General features: G+C 32.8%; 2 protein-coding genes across 2 annotated transcripts; one reads left to right on the forward strand and one right to left on the reverse strand.

Moving 5' to 3' along the window:
• Window positions 1–2,808, reverse strand: LOC104698838. Its single transcript, XM_010414226.1, has 6 exons — window positions 2,189–2,808; window positions 1,955–2,081; window positions 1,240–1,865; window positions 865–1,152; window positions 681–786; window positions 1–582 (listed from the first exon to the last, which is right to left on the reverse strand). Exons 1-6 carry the CDS (start codon window positions 2,806–2,808, stop codon window positions 1–3), a joined length of 2,349 nt encoding a protein of 782 aa, XP_010412528.1.
• Window positions 10,906–14,469, forward strand: LOC104790700 (fatty acyl-CoA reductase 3). The gene is made up of 10 exons (XM_010516479.2): window positions 10,906–11,110; window positions 11,659–11,762; window positions 12,140–12,345; window positions 12,587–12,687; window positions 12,800–12,992; window positions 13,101–13,262; window positions 13,335–13,416; window positions 13,551–13,817; window positions 13,912–14,039; window positions 14,146–14,469. Exons 1-10 carry the CDS (start codon window positions 11,020–11,022, stop codon window positions 14,297–14,299), a joined length of 1,488 nt encoding a protein of 495 aa, XP_010514781.1. The 5' UTR covers window positions 10,906–11,019; the 3' UTR covers window positions 14,300–14,469.

Below are 15,418 nucleotides of genomic sequence, written 5' to 3' on the forward strand. Positions count from 1 at the left end.
TTAAAATCCCTTCACAGTCATCCCTAACACAAAAATTTCATCATCAGACGCTTGATTCAGGTCATCTTGCTGCACGACTGATACTGATCCACTAACAAATTCCTCTTCTGTCTCCAATTCATGATAACCTCTAGGTGGCGCCCACATAACAACATACCAAGATGAAGAATCATCTTCTCTAGAGTAAAAAACTTGCTTTGCTTGTGATGGCATAATGTATGGATCTTGTAGAAAAGATGACTGGTTCATATGGAGGTTCACAAGAGTGACGCCGTCTTTTTCCTTTACACCATACCCTCTGTTTGCCCAACTGCACTTGAATAGTGGAACTTGGAACATGTGATAGTCAAGCAGAATGATCTCCTTTATCACTCCGTAGTAAACAACCATGTCAGCCATTTGTCTACTATCTTGAGCACTAGATCTACACATACTGAAAGCTTCGTATGTCACTCCACTGTTCTGAGTCATTCGCTTTACGTCGTCTCTATGAAATCGATGGCCGTTAATGACATATCCTTTGTAGCTTTGAGCCGTATGTCGTGGACCAAATGCTAACCATCTAAGCTTCGTTGAATTACCCTATGAGTTTGTAGGTATCTAAACATAAGGTTACATTATTCATTTAAATAAAGAGATAGAATTGAAACTGATAATATGATAGTATAGTTTGTACAAACCTTTGCTTTTATCCACTTTGCAAACCGGTCAGTATGAAGTTTCCAACAATAAGTCTCATCTCTTGCACATCGTAAATTAGTAGCTTGCAATTCTTCCAAATGCAGTCTGAGTCACAAAGATTAACAAGATGTTATTCATATATTCTTAACTGATCGATGGTAAATTAAATAGATGTAAACTTACTCAATATAAGGATCCATAATGGCTGTATTCATTAAAACATACTGATGAGCTATGTCTAGCTCTTTAGATGAAAGTGTTACTTCCATCTTTTTTTGTAGTGGACGACCTTCGAGGATATGTTCATCACATTCAACATCTTCATTACGGTTGATGGCCTCTTGTATTGGTAGAGTGCTCTTACTAAACTCTAAACAAAAGGCAAGACATTCTTCAGCCAAATATGCCTCCGCCATACACGCTTCTGGCCTAGAAAATTTTTTTACATACGTCTTCAGTGTTTTCATGTACCTACAGGTCAATCCCAAAACATATTTGTCAATTATGTTTACAGTTAAAAACAAACTACAATATTATTTCACAAATAAGAAAGAGTACCTCTCAAACGGATATATCCACCGAAAGTGTACAGGTCCACCCAACCGTGCTTCCCTTCCTAGGTGTAGAGGAAGGTGAAACATGATATCGAATAGTGAAGGAGGGAAAAACCTCTCCATTTGACACATTGTTTCTACAAACTCAGACTCAAGAGTAATAAGATTTTCTGGATCAATCACACGCTGGCATAACCGGTTGAAATAGTTGCATAAACGAGTAATAGCAACTCTGGGTCCTTCTGGCAGCAAACATCTCAATGCAACAGGCAATAAGTTTTGCATAAGGATGTGATGATCATGCGACTTCAAACCACTAATAACCGGAGGATTCAGAGAAACACAATTTGCAATATTTGCACAGTAACCATCAAGGCCTCTAAGCTTGGCTAACCTCTTGCAAAATCGGATCTTTTCATCCTTAGAGAACCAATAAGCTGCTGGCGGCAGGTAAATTTTCTTTCCCCTGGTTTGTGTGTGCAAGTTTCTTCTAATCCCCATCTCTTCCAAGTCTTTCCTTGCCTTGACTCCATCTTTTGATTTAGCCCTATTCATCATAATAGACAGTATAGCGTCTGACAAGTTCTTTTCAACATGCATAACATCGATGTTATGGCGAACCGGCAAATCCTGAGACAATAAATCAAGAGGGTTAGTTAATTAACAAAGACTAATATAGAGTAATATATTAAATATTTAAGTAAGTAGTAACTACTAACCTTCCAATATGCTAACTCAAAAAATATTGATCGTTTCTTCCACCGCCATTGATCAAAGTCCTCTTCATATTCTTCCTCTGAGCCTACATCATCTTCACATAACTCAGCTCGTTTTCTTTTACTATCCCTACTCAATGGTTTGCCGAAGTCATTCTTGAAATTCTTAATCGCCTCAAAATTTCTGATCCGGTTTGAATTCTTCTTGCTGTCTCATTCTCAACTGTGTTATCAAACCATCCTTTCCTACGTCTATAAGGATGTCCAGGACTAAGCCGTTTCCTATTTCCCAAATACACATACTTCCTATTAAACTTCAGCCATCTATGTGGTGTATCCTTCCCATAAACATTACAAGCTTGTTTCCCCTTCACTTTACATCCAGACAAAGTCTCTAAAGCTGGATAATCACTAATACTCCACAACAAGATAGCTTTAAGTGTGAACTTCTCTTTCAAATATGCATCGTACACTTCAATACCTTCTTCCCATAAGTCCTTCAAATCATCTACTAATGGTTGTAGATAAACATCAAGATTATTGCTTGGTGCAGTTGGCCCAGGGATTAGCATCATCAACATAATATTCTCAGCCTTCATAGACATCACTGGAGACATATTATAATTCACTAAGAACACTGGCCACATACTATATTTGGTATTCTGAATAGCGAAAGGGTTCATACCATCTGTAGAAATACCTAGTCGAAGGTTCCTAGGTTCGGCAGCAAACTCTAGCCAGTTGCCATTGACCTGAGCCCAAGTTATCGAGTCCACCGGGTGTCGCATTATACCATCCTCTGATGCATTGTTGAAATGCCAACGCAACTCCTCAGCGATTCTTCTTGATCTAGACATCCTTTGAAATCTTTCCTTGATTGGAAAATATCAAAGGACCTTGGCAGGTATTCCATCCTTCACAGTATCAGTCTGTTTATCGATTTCCCATCTTGAAGAACTACATCTTGGACAGGTTTCCATCTTTTCATATTGCTTCCTATAAAGAATGCAATCGTTTTTGCATGTGTGTATGACTTCATAGCCAAATCCAAATACCTTCAAGAACCTTTTCAACTTATTTGTTGACTTTGGAAGTACGTTGTCATCAGGCAGCATGTCGTGGACCATCGTCAGAAGCTGGTCAAAGAAGTTTTCTGACATCCCACTCTTCACCTTGATGCGGTAGAGGCCCATAATTGCAGAGACTTTGGTGTAATTGTGACATGTCGAATAAAGTGGTGTTTCAACTTCATTCAACTTCTTACAAAACTATCAATCTTCTGCAGTTTCACCATTGTCAAACTGAGATCCATTAGGCTTCTCTGACTGTGGACTATCCCCATCATCACTGAAAGCTGACCTAAACAACGTATAAGCATCCAATCCAGAACTCTGACCATCATTATTCTTATCTTCACTTGTGTCTCCATGTATACTCCACACTACTTTCCTCTTGTATTTATGATCCATCCCTCTAATCACTAAATGATCTACTACCGCATCTACCGGTTGATGACTAACATTACGACAATTGATACACGGACATAAAATCTCAGTAGGATAACCCAAAGATTTTGATGAAGCATTCACAAACTTATTTGCCCCTTCAGCATACTCACTGCTATCCATGTAAGTAAAACAAGTCCAACTATCAATATAACTATACACACTAATAATTTAAAATTATAATAATATGACCGAGAGTTTCATACCTAGGTAACCAAACCCATGACTTCTCCATAGTAAACACAACTCAGCTCCTCCACCAAATATATAAAGCCAATTGATCAGACACTCAAATAACTAGCTAACATTACAGAACAACAATATAGAAAAACAAGGAGAAAATATTCAAAATCTTACGATTCAGAAAAAGTCTTCTTCGACAAAAGATGGGTAGAATTTGTAAACACAATTTACAAAGGACATTCAGACAAAGAAAATTCTGTAAATAACAAGAAAATTCAGACAAACAACGATTTCCAGTTGCAAAACCTAAAATCGATACAAAACCCAGAAAATTTAATCGAATATTGGTTATTACAAGAACCCTAAATTGATACAAAAACCTAAACCCAGAATATTTTATTCGGAAATGGGTTATTAGAAAGAACCCTAAATCGATACAAGAAACAAAGGGATCGACAACAGCTGAGAAATCACATGGTACCTCAAGAACCGACGAAGAGAAGAAAATGACGGGATCAACAACAGCTGAGAAATCCACACGGTGACGACCACGATGTGCAGTGAGTGAGAGAGAGAGAGAGCGAGAGAGACTGAAAGGTTTTTTTATTAATTTTTCTCTAAGTGTTTTAGTTTTTAGTGTGAGGCCAAAATTTTTAACACGCGGGGAACAAAAAAATGAAATCTCGGTTAAACATAAGATAACACAAAATACACTCAGATGCAATTAAAAATAAGTTCAAAGTAAAAAAAATAAAAAAAATCACACTTTCTAACCACACACACTTTTAATAGCATAACCAATACGCAACCGCTACTAAAAAGTAGTGTCTATCTCTTTTATTGCGGAAAACAAAAAAAACGCTATCTTTTAGTGCTATTAATACTCACATTTCTTGTAGTGATCGAGTTTGTGGGTTGGGTGAAAATCTTTGGTATTACTTCTACTCAAATTATCTGTCTCAAAAACTTCTTCTCGGTTTTGTGATAGAAAATTGACTGAAATTGGAGAATCAAAGAGAGATATCCAAAGAAGAGAGAAATAGGAGATGAGAGAGAGAGGGCCTAACTCTCTAAATGTGTTGCATTTTTACTTCGGGTGAAAACTATGGCAAATCCATTACAACTACGCTCTAGCTTGAGAAGACAATTATAAAAGATATGTTGGTGGTGATACACATAGTGTCTGTTACAACTTTAATGAACACATCAGCCGCTACTCTTTCTCTATGGGTTGAGGAAGAAAAGCATATGGCGTGAAGAAGACGAAGAGCGAGACTTTTGACTTTTTGATTTGGTCGGCCAGAGGCTTACGAGTAGATAGAAGGTGACGTGGAATCAAGAATAATTAACATTGGTTCAAAAATCTGAGCTGTATTAATCATTATATTTTGATTGGCTAGCTGTTTTAAATTATGTGTCAGCTCCAGGTTTCTTTAAATCTATGAGGTGTCATGCTCTGGTGAGAAGCCTTTAAGTTTTATTGTATTGATTCATGGTGGAATATGCCAATTAAATAGTAGAGTAACATTTTAGGTTGCCTTTTAAATTTAGTTCCAAAAGTATCATTTTTTTTTGTAAAAATCTAAAGTATCTTAAAATTATACAAATTACCGAAATAGTCGATCTTCACTCTAATCATGACCCAATTAGAGAGTTTGGATACTGGTTTAAGTACTCGAACTTCAACCAGCCTCGGTACCAAAAACATTTATATTATATTCCTTCTGTTTTACAAAGAGTGTCATTCTAGCATTATTTTTTTTTGTTTCAAAATAAGTGTCATTTTAGTTTTTCAATGTAAAATTAAACATAAATTTTCAACTTTAACCTCATATTCATTGAAGAATATCAAGAGTCAATTTAAATTTAAAGAGTATAAGAGATATTATAATATACTTTATTAATTTGTGTGCAAAGTGTCAAAGTGTCAAAATGACACTTATTATGAAACAAAAAAAGTATTACTGTTTTTACTTACAAAATATATTAAATACTATAAATGCAAACCCTTAATCCACTAATACACAATAAATGCCAAAAGGGACACTTGCAAGTTGTTACAAACTCTGATTTCTTTTTCCATCAAAGACTCGCTGAATATAATTGATATCAAATGTTCTAACCCAATCCAAAATAATTCAAATAATATTACTTCCTTCCTCTGTTTTATATTACTTTGTCATTTTAGATAATTTGACATATATTAAGAAAACAATCAAATTTTCTGCTTTACCCCTCATTAATACACTATTTTATTTGATATAAGTGATTAATAAGCTAAAAGTTAGGAATAAAACTGAAAATCTGATTCATAAAGTTACATCAGAAATACAAAACGATAAGTAATAAAATTAAAAAATTAAATCTAAAATGACAAATAAAAATAAGAAGTATTAAAAAATCCACAAACACATATACCCACATAAATTTAGTTAATGGTTGTGATGATCGTGGTAGACAGAACCATGAATTCAAAATCTGTCATTACTAAGTTTAGAAAGATATGCCAAATAAGATATCCGAAGAGTATATGGTTGAGATAGTGGAATATGTCCGAAAATGAGATGTTCTAGATTCATGGTGATTAAGACTAGTCGTCTAGCTCTACACTATATGCATCACAACATGTATATGTTTAAGTGAGCATGGTTGATTAATGTTTGTTAGAGCATGTCTAATGGAGAGAACTTCTATTAGTATTTTAAATATCTTATTTTAATAAATTTTGTATAATTTTTATTTTTCATTCAAATTTTATCAATTATGTTTAAACATTGTCAAATGAGTTTCTCACAAGGTTCTCATGTTTCTTTTTACCTTTTTAATATTTTATATTTTTTTCTGAATGAGAGACTCATTGAGAGACTATTACGGCCAATGTCCTTATGTGTCATGAACTTTAAAGTAATTCATTAATTGGATTATCGCTTTAGGTCGATGGGTAAAAATGATTGAAGTTGTAACGTCTTGATTGTTACATCTTAGTGGGTCATGTCTAACGGCCGATTTGCTACGTCCAGGAGGCTTTAACGACTTTTTACCTTCCCTACAAATCACCACATATCTTTCCCTGTGTTTTGTCCTCACTTGCACAGTTCCGACAGTCACTTTCGGGAAGTTTACCGATCCTAAGACTACTCCAACATAAGTACGCTTAACTGTGGAGTTCTCTCAGGACCATTGATCGAAAAGATAAGTGCACTTTGGTGATACAGTGGCCAAATCAATTTTTTAAACCTCTCCACAAACCTATGAAACTGGGATGTTATAATTCACCCGCACTAACAGATCGCAACGTCCTTGTTGCACACCAAGACCATCCCTCCAACGGTGTGAGCCCACTCGACTCCACACTTGTCTGGGTTCAACTCTAAGAGATAATGCGTGTTTCAAAATAAACATAACCAAAAATTAAAATAGGTTTATTTTTTTGTATTTTAGAAAACCGCAAATCAATATAATTTATTTAATTGATGTAATTAATGCGGATTTTTTTTTTGAAAAAACATTCCAGCTTTTTTATATCGCCATTCATGACCTAAGTATATTAGTTTGTTCTTTTATTAGTTAATCATTTCTCTCTTGTTAGATGAATTGTCTGATCGGCCGGGATGTTTGGGATGCATCATGCACGACACCACCACCATCAAATTTTTAGTGTATCCTTTTCGGGTCAGCAGAGTTGGGGAGACACAATCATTGAATGGTAATCTATCGCATAGGGTATTGAAGGATAGGAGTTTGTTGCTCAGCATGAGCTGGAAAAATATATACCTTGGGACTATTAGTTATTTAATATACAGAAATTATCAAGTGATGCACTTGCACATGAACTAGATCAAGAGCCCTGAGCAGTTCAGGATCATTTTAAACTATTAATATTTTATTTTCTTATCTTTTGACAAACTAAAATGCTTTCGTTGACAGGGACAGACCCACATTCATTAGAGGGGATGCAAGTACACCAGATAAAAGTATAAAACCTTTAGTTTATGTACATTCAATAGCAGTGGCGGATCTAGGAAGAAAATTAACATGGGGCACTTGAAATTTTTTTTGGCAATATTAATACAAGGCCAAAACATTATAAATGATAAATTATTGTAGATGAGAGGCATCGAACTCTTCTCCTTTGACATAGTATGTGACACTTTTGACCAATTGTGCTAAGATATGTTATTCAAAATAGATCAAACTGAATAATTATCAAAAATGAGTGTGGGGCACGTGCCCCACCTTTTTTACACCTAAATCCGCCCCTGCTTAATAGTGATATAAGTAGCTTAGTGGCCATTGATGCACCACATATTATTTGAGTTAAAGGATTCAAATCCCCAACTGAACACTTTTGGGTTTTTTTTGCACCACCTCAAAAGATCTGCTGGATCCGCCACTATTCGTTGATAACGGTCGCTAATAAGCAACAACGATATCATCTATTGGAATCTATTTTTCCAGTTTTAACGTATTTTTTTCGAACTTGCAGTGTGTCGTTTACTAGCCATGTGATGTCATCATCGTTGTTTTGCCAAAGTAACTCGTAATGAACTAGCAATGGTTGTTTACTTTTAAGCAAGTTTCTAATTTAATTAACCACTAGTAGTCGATCATTAATGACGAATAATGAACATGCCAAAATCGTCGCTGATTATTGATGGATCATTATGATTTAATCGTGTGTTTTCTTGTAATGGTCATAGAGTATATAGACCATGCATATGTACCGTGCAGTTGCATTTTGTTTAAGAAAAAAAAATTCAGATCACAAAATTACTAATTAACAAGATCGTGACACATGTCAATTGTATCATTCAGATGTTGAAATATATAAAGATATATACTAAGTGGTATCCCATATCAAATCAAAACTTTGAATACGGTAGAAAATCATGAACAACAAAGAGACAATGTGTGGACGTTAGATTTGGATTTCCAAATTTTTTGTGGATGTTACCTGATTTTTTGACTGATTGTTTATTGTTAAATTTAAAATACTAACCAATATACATATTATCTCATATGATGCTCATATGAGTATTTTTTATTAAAATTTTAACTCTAATACATGAAGAAGTGAATTATGGTTTTACGATGAAATAGATAGTTAAATGTGATTACTAAAATGAATGTCTAACGATGAAATTTATTTTAGATTAAAAAATTTCAAATATTAATATGTATCATTTTTAAAAAATTGATTCAAGAATATTATTCATATTTTTATGTTTGATTTTATAATTTGAACACATGTATTTTTGTAATGCATATGTTAAAACATAAGATAATACGAAATATCTTATAATTTATAGGAATGAATCTTCACTAATTTGATGTTAATGTCTATATATCTTTATATATGTTTTTATTTTATAACTTTCACTTATTTAAAATTGATTATGAAATGAGTTAAAGTTAGTACTTATGAGATAACAACATAACAAATATATCTTAAATATGTGGATTCAGTTTTATTGCGAATTATATTTTGTTAATTTTTATTTGTATTTTCAATTCTTACTAAGATATAGACTTGATATGATTTATTAATTGTGCTTGATATAAAATAAATAGTTCTATGCATTAAGATTAAATGTATAATTAAACTTAAAATATTGTTTATTACGATGTTATAGATATTTAAATGGTACTTCATGTCCTATAAGAGTTTTTGGATAAAAATACAAAGATTAATAAACAATAAATATTGTGGAAAAAAATAATAAACAATAAATCTTATGTCATTTATAAAACTTCAACCAATAAGAAAATATACGGAAAACGATATATTTCTCCAAGAGAATATCATATCAAGCCAGATAGAGCTCAATCTATTACCACGTGCTATATTATCTCCGAGAAAATATTTCTCAATCTATATCTCTCAGACTCCATAGTTCAAGATCTATATCTCTTTTGAAACATAGTTTTCACCTAATTACCCACAAACATCGGTTTTGCTTGGTTCACTATTTACTGAACCAACTAAATAAAATAATAAAACAAATATAACCTAATTTAAACCGAATTAAATTAATTAAAACAAATTAAAAGAAAATTGTACATAGAATTTGAGAAAATATTATAAAATAATGCAAAAAGCCTTCAAACTCTTATATAATAGAACTGAGAGAGTATTAAAATGAAATATGAGAAGTTCATATTCAATATTAAAATGTTACAAAATAAAATCTAAAAACATGTCTATTACTACTTAATTATTCTCAATTATTTTTAAAATTTTTACCCGCGTTATTACTTGGGCCTTATCTAGTATATATATATTTTTAAATATGTTTAAGGATTCTCTCACTAGAAAAAAATGGCACTTATATGTTATCTTGTTAATGATAAATCCATATATGTAGTTTACTAATAACAAAAATCAAGTGCTTATTTTCATCTCTAGTACCACATATATATAATACTTTTATTTATTTGATCCCTAAAATCTGAAAATATTAGTATTGTAGAATATAAAGGAGGATTAGTAAAATATACATTCTCTCTGCTTGCTAAAAGCTGATCAACATACTAATTGATGCTTAGATATACAAATAAAGTTTTGTTTTTGTTTTAGACTCTTTAGTAGATTAGATCATACCACTTACGTACGAATAAGGTATAATCTAATGTAACCTTCACATAAATTCGACGTAGTTGTGGATGCCCACAAAACGTCGATTGTTGTGTAAGTGGATATTAAATATGCATTTAATAACCCATCGTTTGTGGTTAAAGATCGACCATTCTTTAAGGGGAAAGAATTTAGTAATCCAACTGAAGTATAGGATGTTAGCCCTGGGTATATTATCCGAATCCGAAACCTGAACCCGAACCCGATTCGAAATAGGTGGTTCAGTTCGGGTTTGGGTTTTGTGTAAAACCTGATCGGGTTCAGTATCTTTAAGGTTCGGATATCCGATCGGGTTCGAATATTATTCGAACCCGAAATAAAACTTGATGTTTCATCGTAACAATATTTTAAGTAAAAACACGCAGATTAAAAAATAATATTAAATATTAAATTAATTTTGAAGTTGTAAAAACTTGAGAAAATCCTATATTATTAAAACAAAATAAATTTTGTAAGATATTATATATTATAAAATGGAGGGAGTATTTTATCTAAAAAACGTGTGTACTTTCTAATTTTTCTGGTGCGTGTAAATAAAGAGTTTAGAAAGTGGGGAAGACATTAAATTTATTAGTTTTGTTTCGTCACCCTTGAAATTATTATGTATATATCGACCACAAATAACATCCTTCTATGGGAATGTAGTGTCGGTGCGGTCATTAGCGTTTGTCTCTATAAAGCCATTAGAAATCTTAAACTCTCCACACAAATTATTTTGTTGCTGTTGTACTCTGTCCACACACGATATGTCGTCTAAGAAGGAGTTCGTAAGTGTTCTCCAGTACCTTGACAACAAATCTATATTGGTGATCGGAGCTGCCGGGTTCTTAGGAAAGAGTACTGATCTCTCTCTCTCTCTCTCTCTCTCTCTCTCTCTCTCTAGATATATCAGCAAGAATAAAGTTTCGTGACGTCTACCTAATTAGTAATTGTAATTAACGGGTATATTTGCTATCTAATCTTATATAGCATATTAAATCTTAACAAAAGTTACGTGAGTCATTTTATGTTTGAGTGAAAGTTCACTATACCATTTAATTTACGACTCAGAAATAACTGAACTGGCAAAGATTTTTGGATAGTACATAGTACTATATCTGAATAAGAAATTAAGAATATCCCATGCATGCAAGTATTTGTAGATCATCGTATTTGTTAGGTAGGGACGTACGAATCTGTCCTTGTAGGGTGTTAGTTTTGTTTTCATTTGGATAAATAGATTTATATAATTTTTTTTTGCTTCTCTCGAGGGAAAATTTGGTACGAGACTAGATATATGCTATGTGTGTATATTATAATTATAGATTAAAAAATGAAAGTTAACCTACATTAGGTATTATAAGTTATAAATAATTTTTATGTTACTATATTACCCATGTATGCAGTTTTTGTGGAGAAGATACTTCGGGTTGCACCACATGTGAGGAAATTGTATCTTCTTCTAAGAGCATCAGGCGAGAAATCTGCTACTGAGAGGTTTAACAATGAGGTTTGTATCATTTCTTACTTTGCAAAACATTGATTCAATCAAAGAGTCACACATCACCCTCCCATAGTAATTGAGGATTTGCCCTCTTAGTCAGGGGCACGAGATACTAATTCCCTCTTTGTGTTTGCTGCAATATACTTTATATATATATATATATATATATATATATATATATATATATATATATAGACCACAAGATCCATAACTATATCGAGTGAATGAAACCTCGACTTACCATAAATTTGGGTTAAGATTTGTCCGGTTATATTAAAATACTGATACAGACAAAAAAATTCTGATCTAACAGCATATTTGTTAGATGAAATATTTAGCATGCTAATCTGTAACCCATGAATTGTTCCAAATGTTGTCTCTAGATTTTGGGAAAGGACCTATTCAAGGTGGTGAAGGAAAAATATGGACAAAATCTAAATCTTATTTTGGAAAAGGTCACTATTGTGAATGGAGACATTTGCCTTGACAACTTGGGTCTGAATCATATAGACTCCGAGTTGGAAGATCAAATGGTCCAGCAACTTGATGCCATTATTAATTTAGCTGCAACTACTAATTTCGATGAAAGGTAAATATGAATTACAACACTAAATTTTTTCTTCTTTATTATGAAATAAACTTGACTATCATCATCGACGCTAAAACTGTAATATTTAATTATCAAAAAGGGTTTTCAAATGCTTAATAAGGAATTCTAATACTATAGTGATATTAAATACAATTAATACGTTATCGGTCTATTCATATTTTCCTTTTCAACTTTGTAAATTTTCGAACAATGTCAAAGTTGCCACGTTAATCAATTACAGATATGATGTAGCACTCGGGATAAACACATTAGGTTCTGCCAATGCCCTAAACTTTGCCAAGAGATGTGCTAAGGTTAAAGTCTTTGTTCATGTGTCGACAGGTATATATATAAACACGAAATTCACAAAAGAAAAAAAAAACTTCCAGAAAAAAATACTCTATATCAAATCCAGTCCATAATTTAAATTCTAAGAACATTATTATATATGTAGCTTACGTAAGTGGTGAAAAATCGGGAGTGGTAATGGAAACACCTTACCGTATGGGTGAGACTTTAAACGGAGCCATCGGCCTAGATATCAATCAAGAGCAGAAGTTGGTTAAGGAGAAACATAGCCAGCTTCAAGCCACCGGAGCCTCCCCCGAGACCATCACAAAAGCCATGAAAGATTTTGGACATGCAAGGTGATCCCTAGGATTTACATTGGTCATTTAATTTGGTCCTATATATGTCAAAGTTGTATTTCTAGCTCATTCTAATTTTCTTTAATATATATACAATATATAAAATAGGGCAAAGGTGTACGGATGGCCAAACACATACGTGTTTACGAAGGCAATGGGGGAAATGATTATTGGAGCAAAAAGAGAAGATATGTCGCTCGTGATAATTCGTCCTTCGATTGTGACCAGCACCTACAAAGAACCATTCCCCGGTTGGACCGAGGGCATCAGGTAAAATAAGATGATAATTTCTTTATTAGTCTTAAAAAATAGTGAAGTAACGACTCTTTGATCAATGTATAGGACAATTGATAGTATAGCTGCCGGATACGGTACTGGAAAACTCACATGCTTCCTTGGTGATATTAATTCTGTTTCGGATGTGGTACCTACTTTCATCATTATATATATGACTCTTTTGTTTTGTTTAATATCATGTTCCCCACATAGAGAAACTTTATAGATATATTACTGAGTTGTTTTTATTTGATATGTTTGACGTACTTGATGGACGACCAGATACCTGCGGATATGGTTGTTAATACAATGCTAGTATCAATGGCTGCTCAGGCTGCTAGACAGAAAGAGACGATTTATCATGTGACTTCTTCAATGAAAAATCCATTCAAAAACGAGAAAATGCCGGAGATAGCGTACAGGTATTTTACAACTAAACCATGGACCAACAAAGAAGGGAAGGTGGTTCGGGTCGGGAAAGTAGACGTTTTGAGTTCTATGCCTAGTTTCCATAGATACATGACCATCCGTTATATACTTCCTCTGAAGGTAATGTTTCTGACCATATCTCGTGAATTTATTATAATTTGAGTTAACATGCAATTGCTTAACTATATCCGTATGCTAATTCTGGCTTGTATAGGGACTTGAGTTACTGAACATGGTACTTTTTAAGTCGTTAGAGAAGAAATTTAGGGATCTCAATAGGAAGATAAGTTTGGTATTGAGGCTTGTCGATCTCTATCAGCCTTACCTCTTTTTCTATGGAATGTAAGTTTTGGTCCTAATCTCAACCTGGCTGGCTCCTTTTTACCTGGCCTAATACTGTAAACATATCGAACTATAATAACAAAATATGACGTATACATACACGCAGATTCGATGATACAAATACGGCAAATTTACAAAAACTGTTGCCAGTGACTGGAGTGGAGACCGAGATTTTCTATATTGATCCGAAGATTATCAATTGGGACGACTATTTTATGTACACACATCTTCCTGGGTTGGTTAAGTATGTCTTCAAATGATTTCGTTTGTAGTATATTTCCTATTGATCATCTGTCCCAAAAAATTTATATAAATTGAAAAATTATGTAGACAATTTGTACCAGCTAATTAAGACAAGTAGACAACCGTACTTGCTACAACCACGAATACAAATGTACAACATGCAAATTTCTTATCTTCTTTTTTCTTCCATGATATATTTTTTTCTTTATCTCAATATTTATCCTCAATCTTGTACGTTATTATTGTCTATCTTGTCTAGAACTAGAAGATAACATTGTTAAATGCGACAGATTGATATATATTTTGGTTAGAAAGTCTTGCTACTTGCTTTAATTTTTGTTTTCTAACAAATTTACGTCTTTCAGATCCTTCTTGTAGTTTTTACTATATTTTGTAGCTTCTACTATATTTGATAATTTCTTTCACACAATACCATAAACCAAAAGGAAAAAAATAAAAATAACCATTCTCATATTTATCTTTTGTTTTTTCTAATGAGACATCTTTCTTTTTTTTTCTTTTTTATTTTATTTTATTTGTTTCCACATCATCCATCGAATATAGGTAAAATTCTAGCTGCTTTAAATTAAGAATTTGGATAAAAAATCAGTAGTGATATGTGGAGATAATTTAATGACATCTCATCTCTATTTTGTTTCCAGTTTTATTTCGAAAATAGGTAAAAACAAAACTAAATTTTCCATCCAATCTCCTTATGTTCATATACTCCCTTTAGTTTCAACAACTATAGTTAAGTTACAAAAGCTTAGGTATTTTTATGGTGGACAAAATTTAATTATTTTTTTCAATGATTTTTTTATCTTTGTCTACTAGATTATAATAATGTTGTCCATGATTTTATTATGTTCACGAAGATTCGAAAGGATACTAGTTTCTGGTATATAGACAATAAATATAAAAATTTGGACACATACTTTTGTCCATGTTTACAACAAGAGGAACTTGTCTACTGACATTTAACAAATTGAACTTATCACTACAACAAATATGTACATTGATAGCAGACGGATATAGCTCATTTTCCGTCACTGCTATGAAAGATGAGATTTTTTTTCGCTTACTTTTTAATAGCATCTTATTAACGCTATGATAGGAAAATTATGTAGCGGGAAACA

The sequence above is a fragment of the Camelina sativa genome, chromosome 6 (assembly GCF_000633955.1).
Source record: "Camelina sativa cultivar DH55 chromosome 6, Cs, whole genome shotgun sequence".
NCBI lineage: Eukaryota > Viridiplantae > Streptophyta > Magnoliopsida > Brassicales > Brassicaceae > Camelina > Camelina sativa.

What these genes read in the sequence shown, in the direction of transcription:
- LOC104698838 (XM_010414226.1), bottom strand. Translation starts at nt 2,808, where the DNA reads ATGTCTAGATCAAGAAGAATCGCTGAGGAGTTGCGTTGGCATTTCAAC. An exon ending in TTGAGTTAGCATATTGGAAG is followed by an intron (nt 1,866 to 1,954) that starts GTTAGTAGTTAC and finishes TTATTGTCTCAG; the next exon opens with GATTTGCCGGTTCGCCATAA. An exon ending in CAAAGTGGATAAAAGCAAAG is followed by an intron (nt 583 to 680) that starts GTTTGTACAAAC and finishes ACAAACTCATAG; the next exon opens with GGTAATTCAACGAAGCTTAG.
- LOC104790700 (XM_010516479.2), top strand. Translation starts at nt 11,020, where the DNA reads ATGTCGTCTAAGAAGGAGTTCGTAAGTGTTCTCCAGTACCTTGACAAC. An exon ending in TTAATTCTGTTTCGGATGTG is followed by an intron (nt 13,417 to 13,550) that starts GTACCTACTTTC and finishes ATGGACGACCAG; the next exon opens with ATACCTGCGGATATGGTTGT. An exon ending in GTTATATACTTCCTCTGAAG is followed by an intron (nt 13,818 to 13,911) that starts GTAATGTTTCTG and finishes TGGCTTGTATAG; the next exon opens with GGACTTGAGTTACTGAACAT.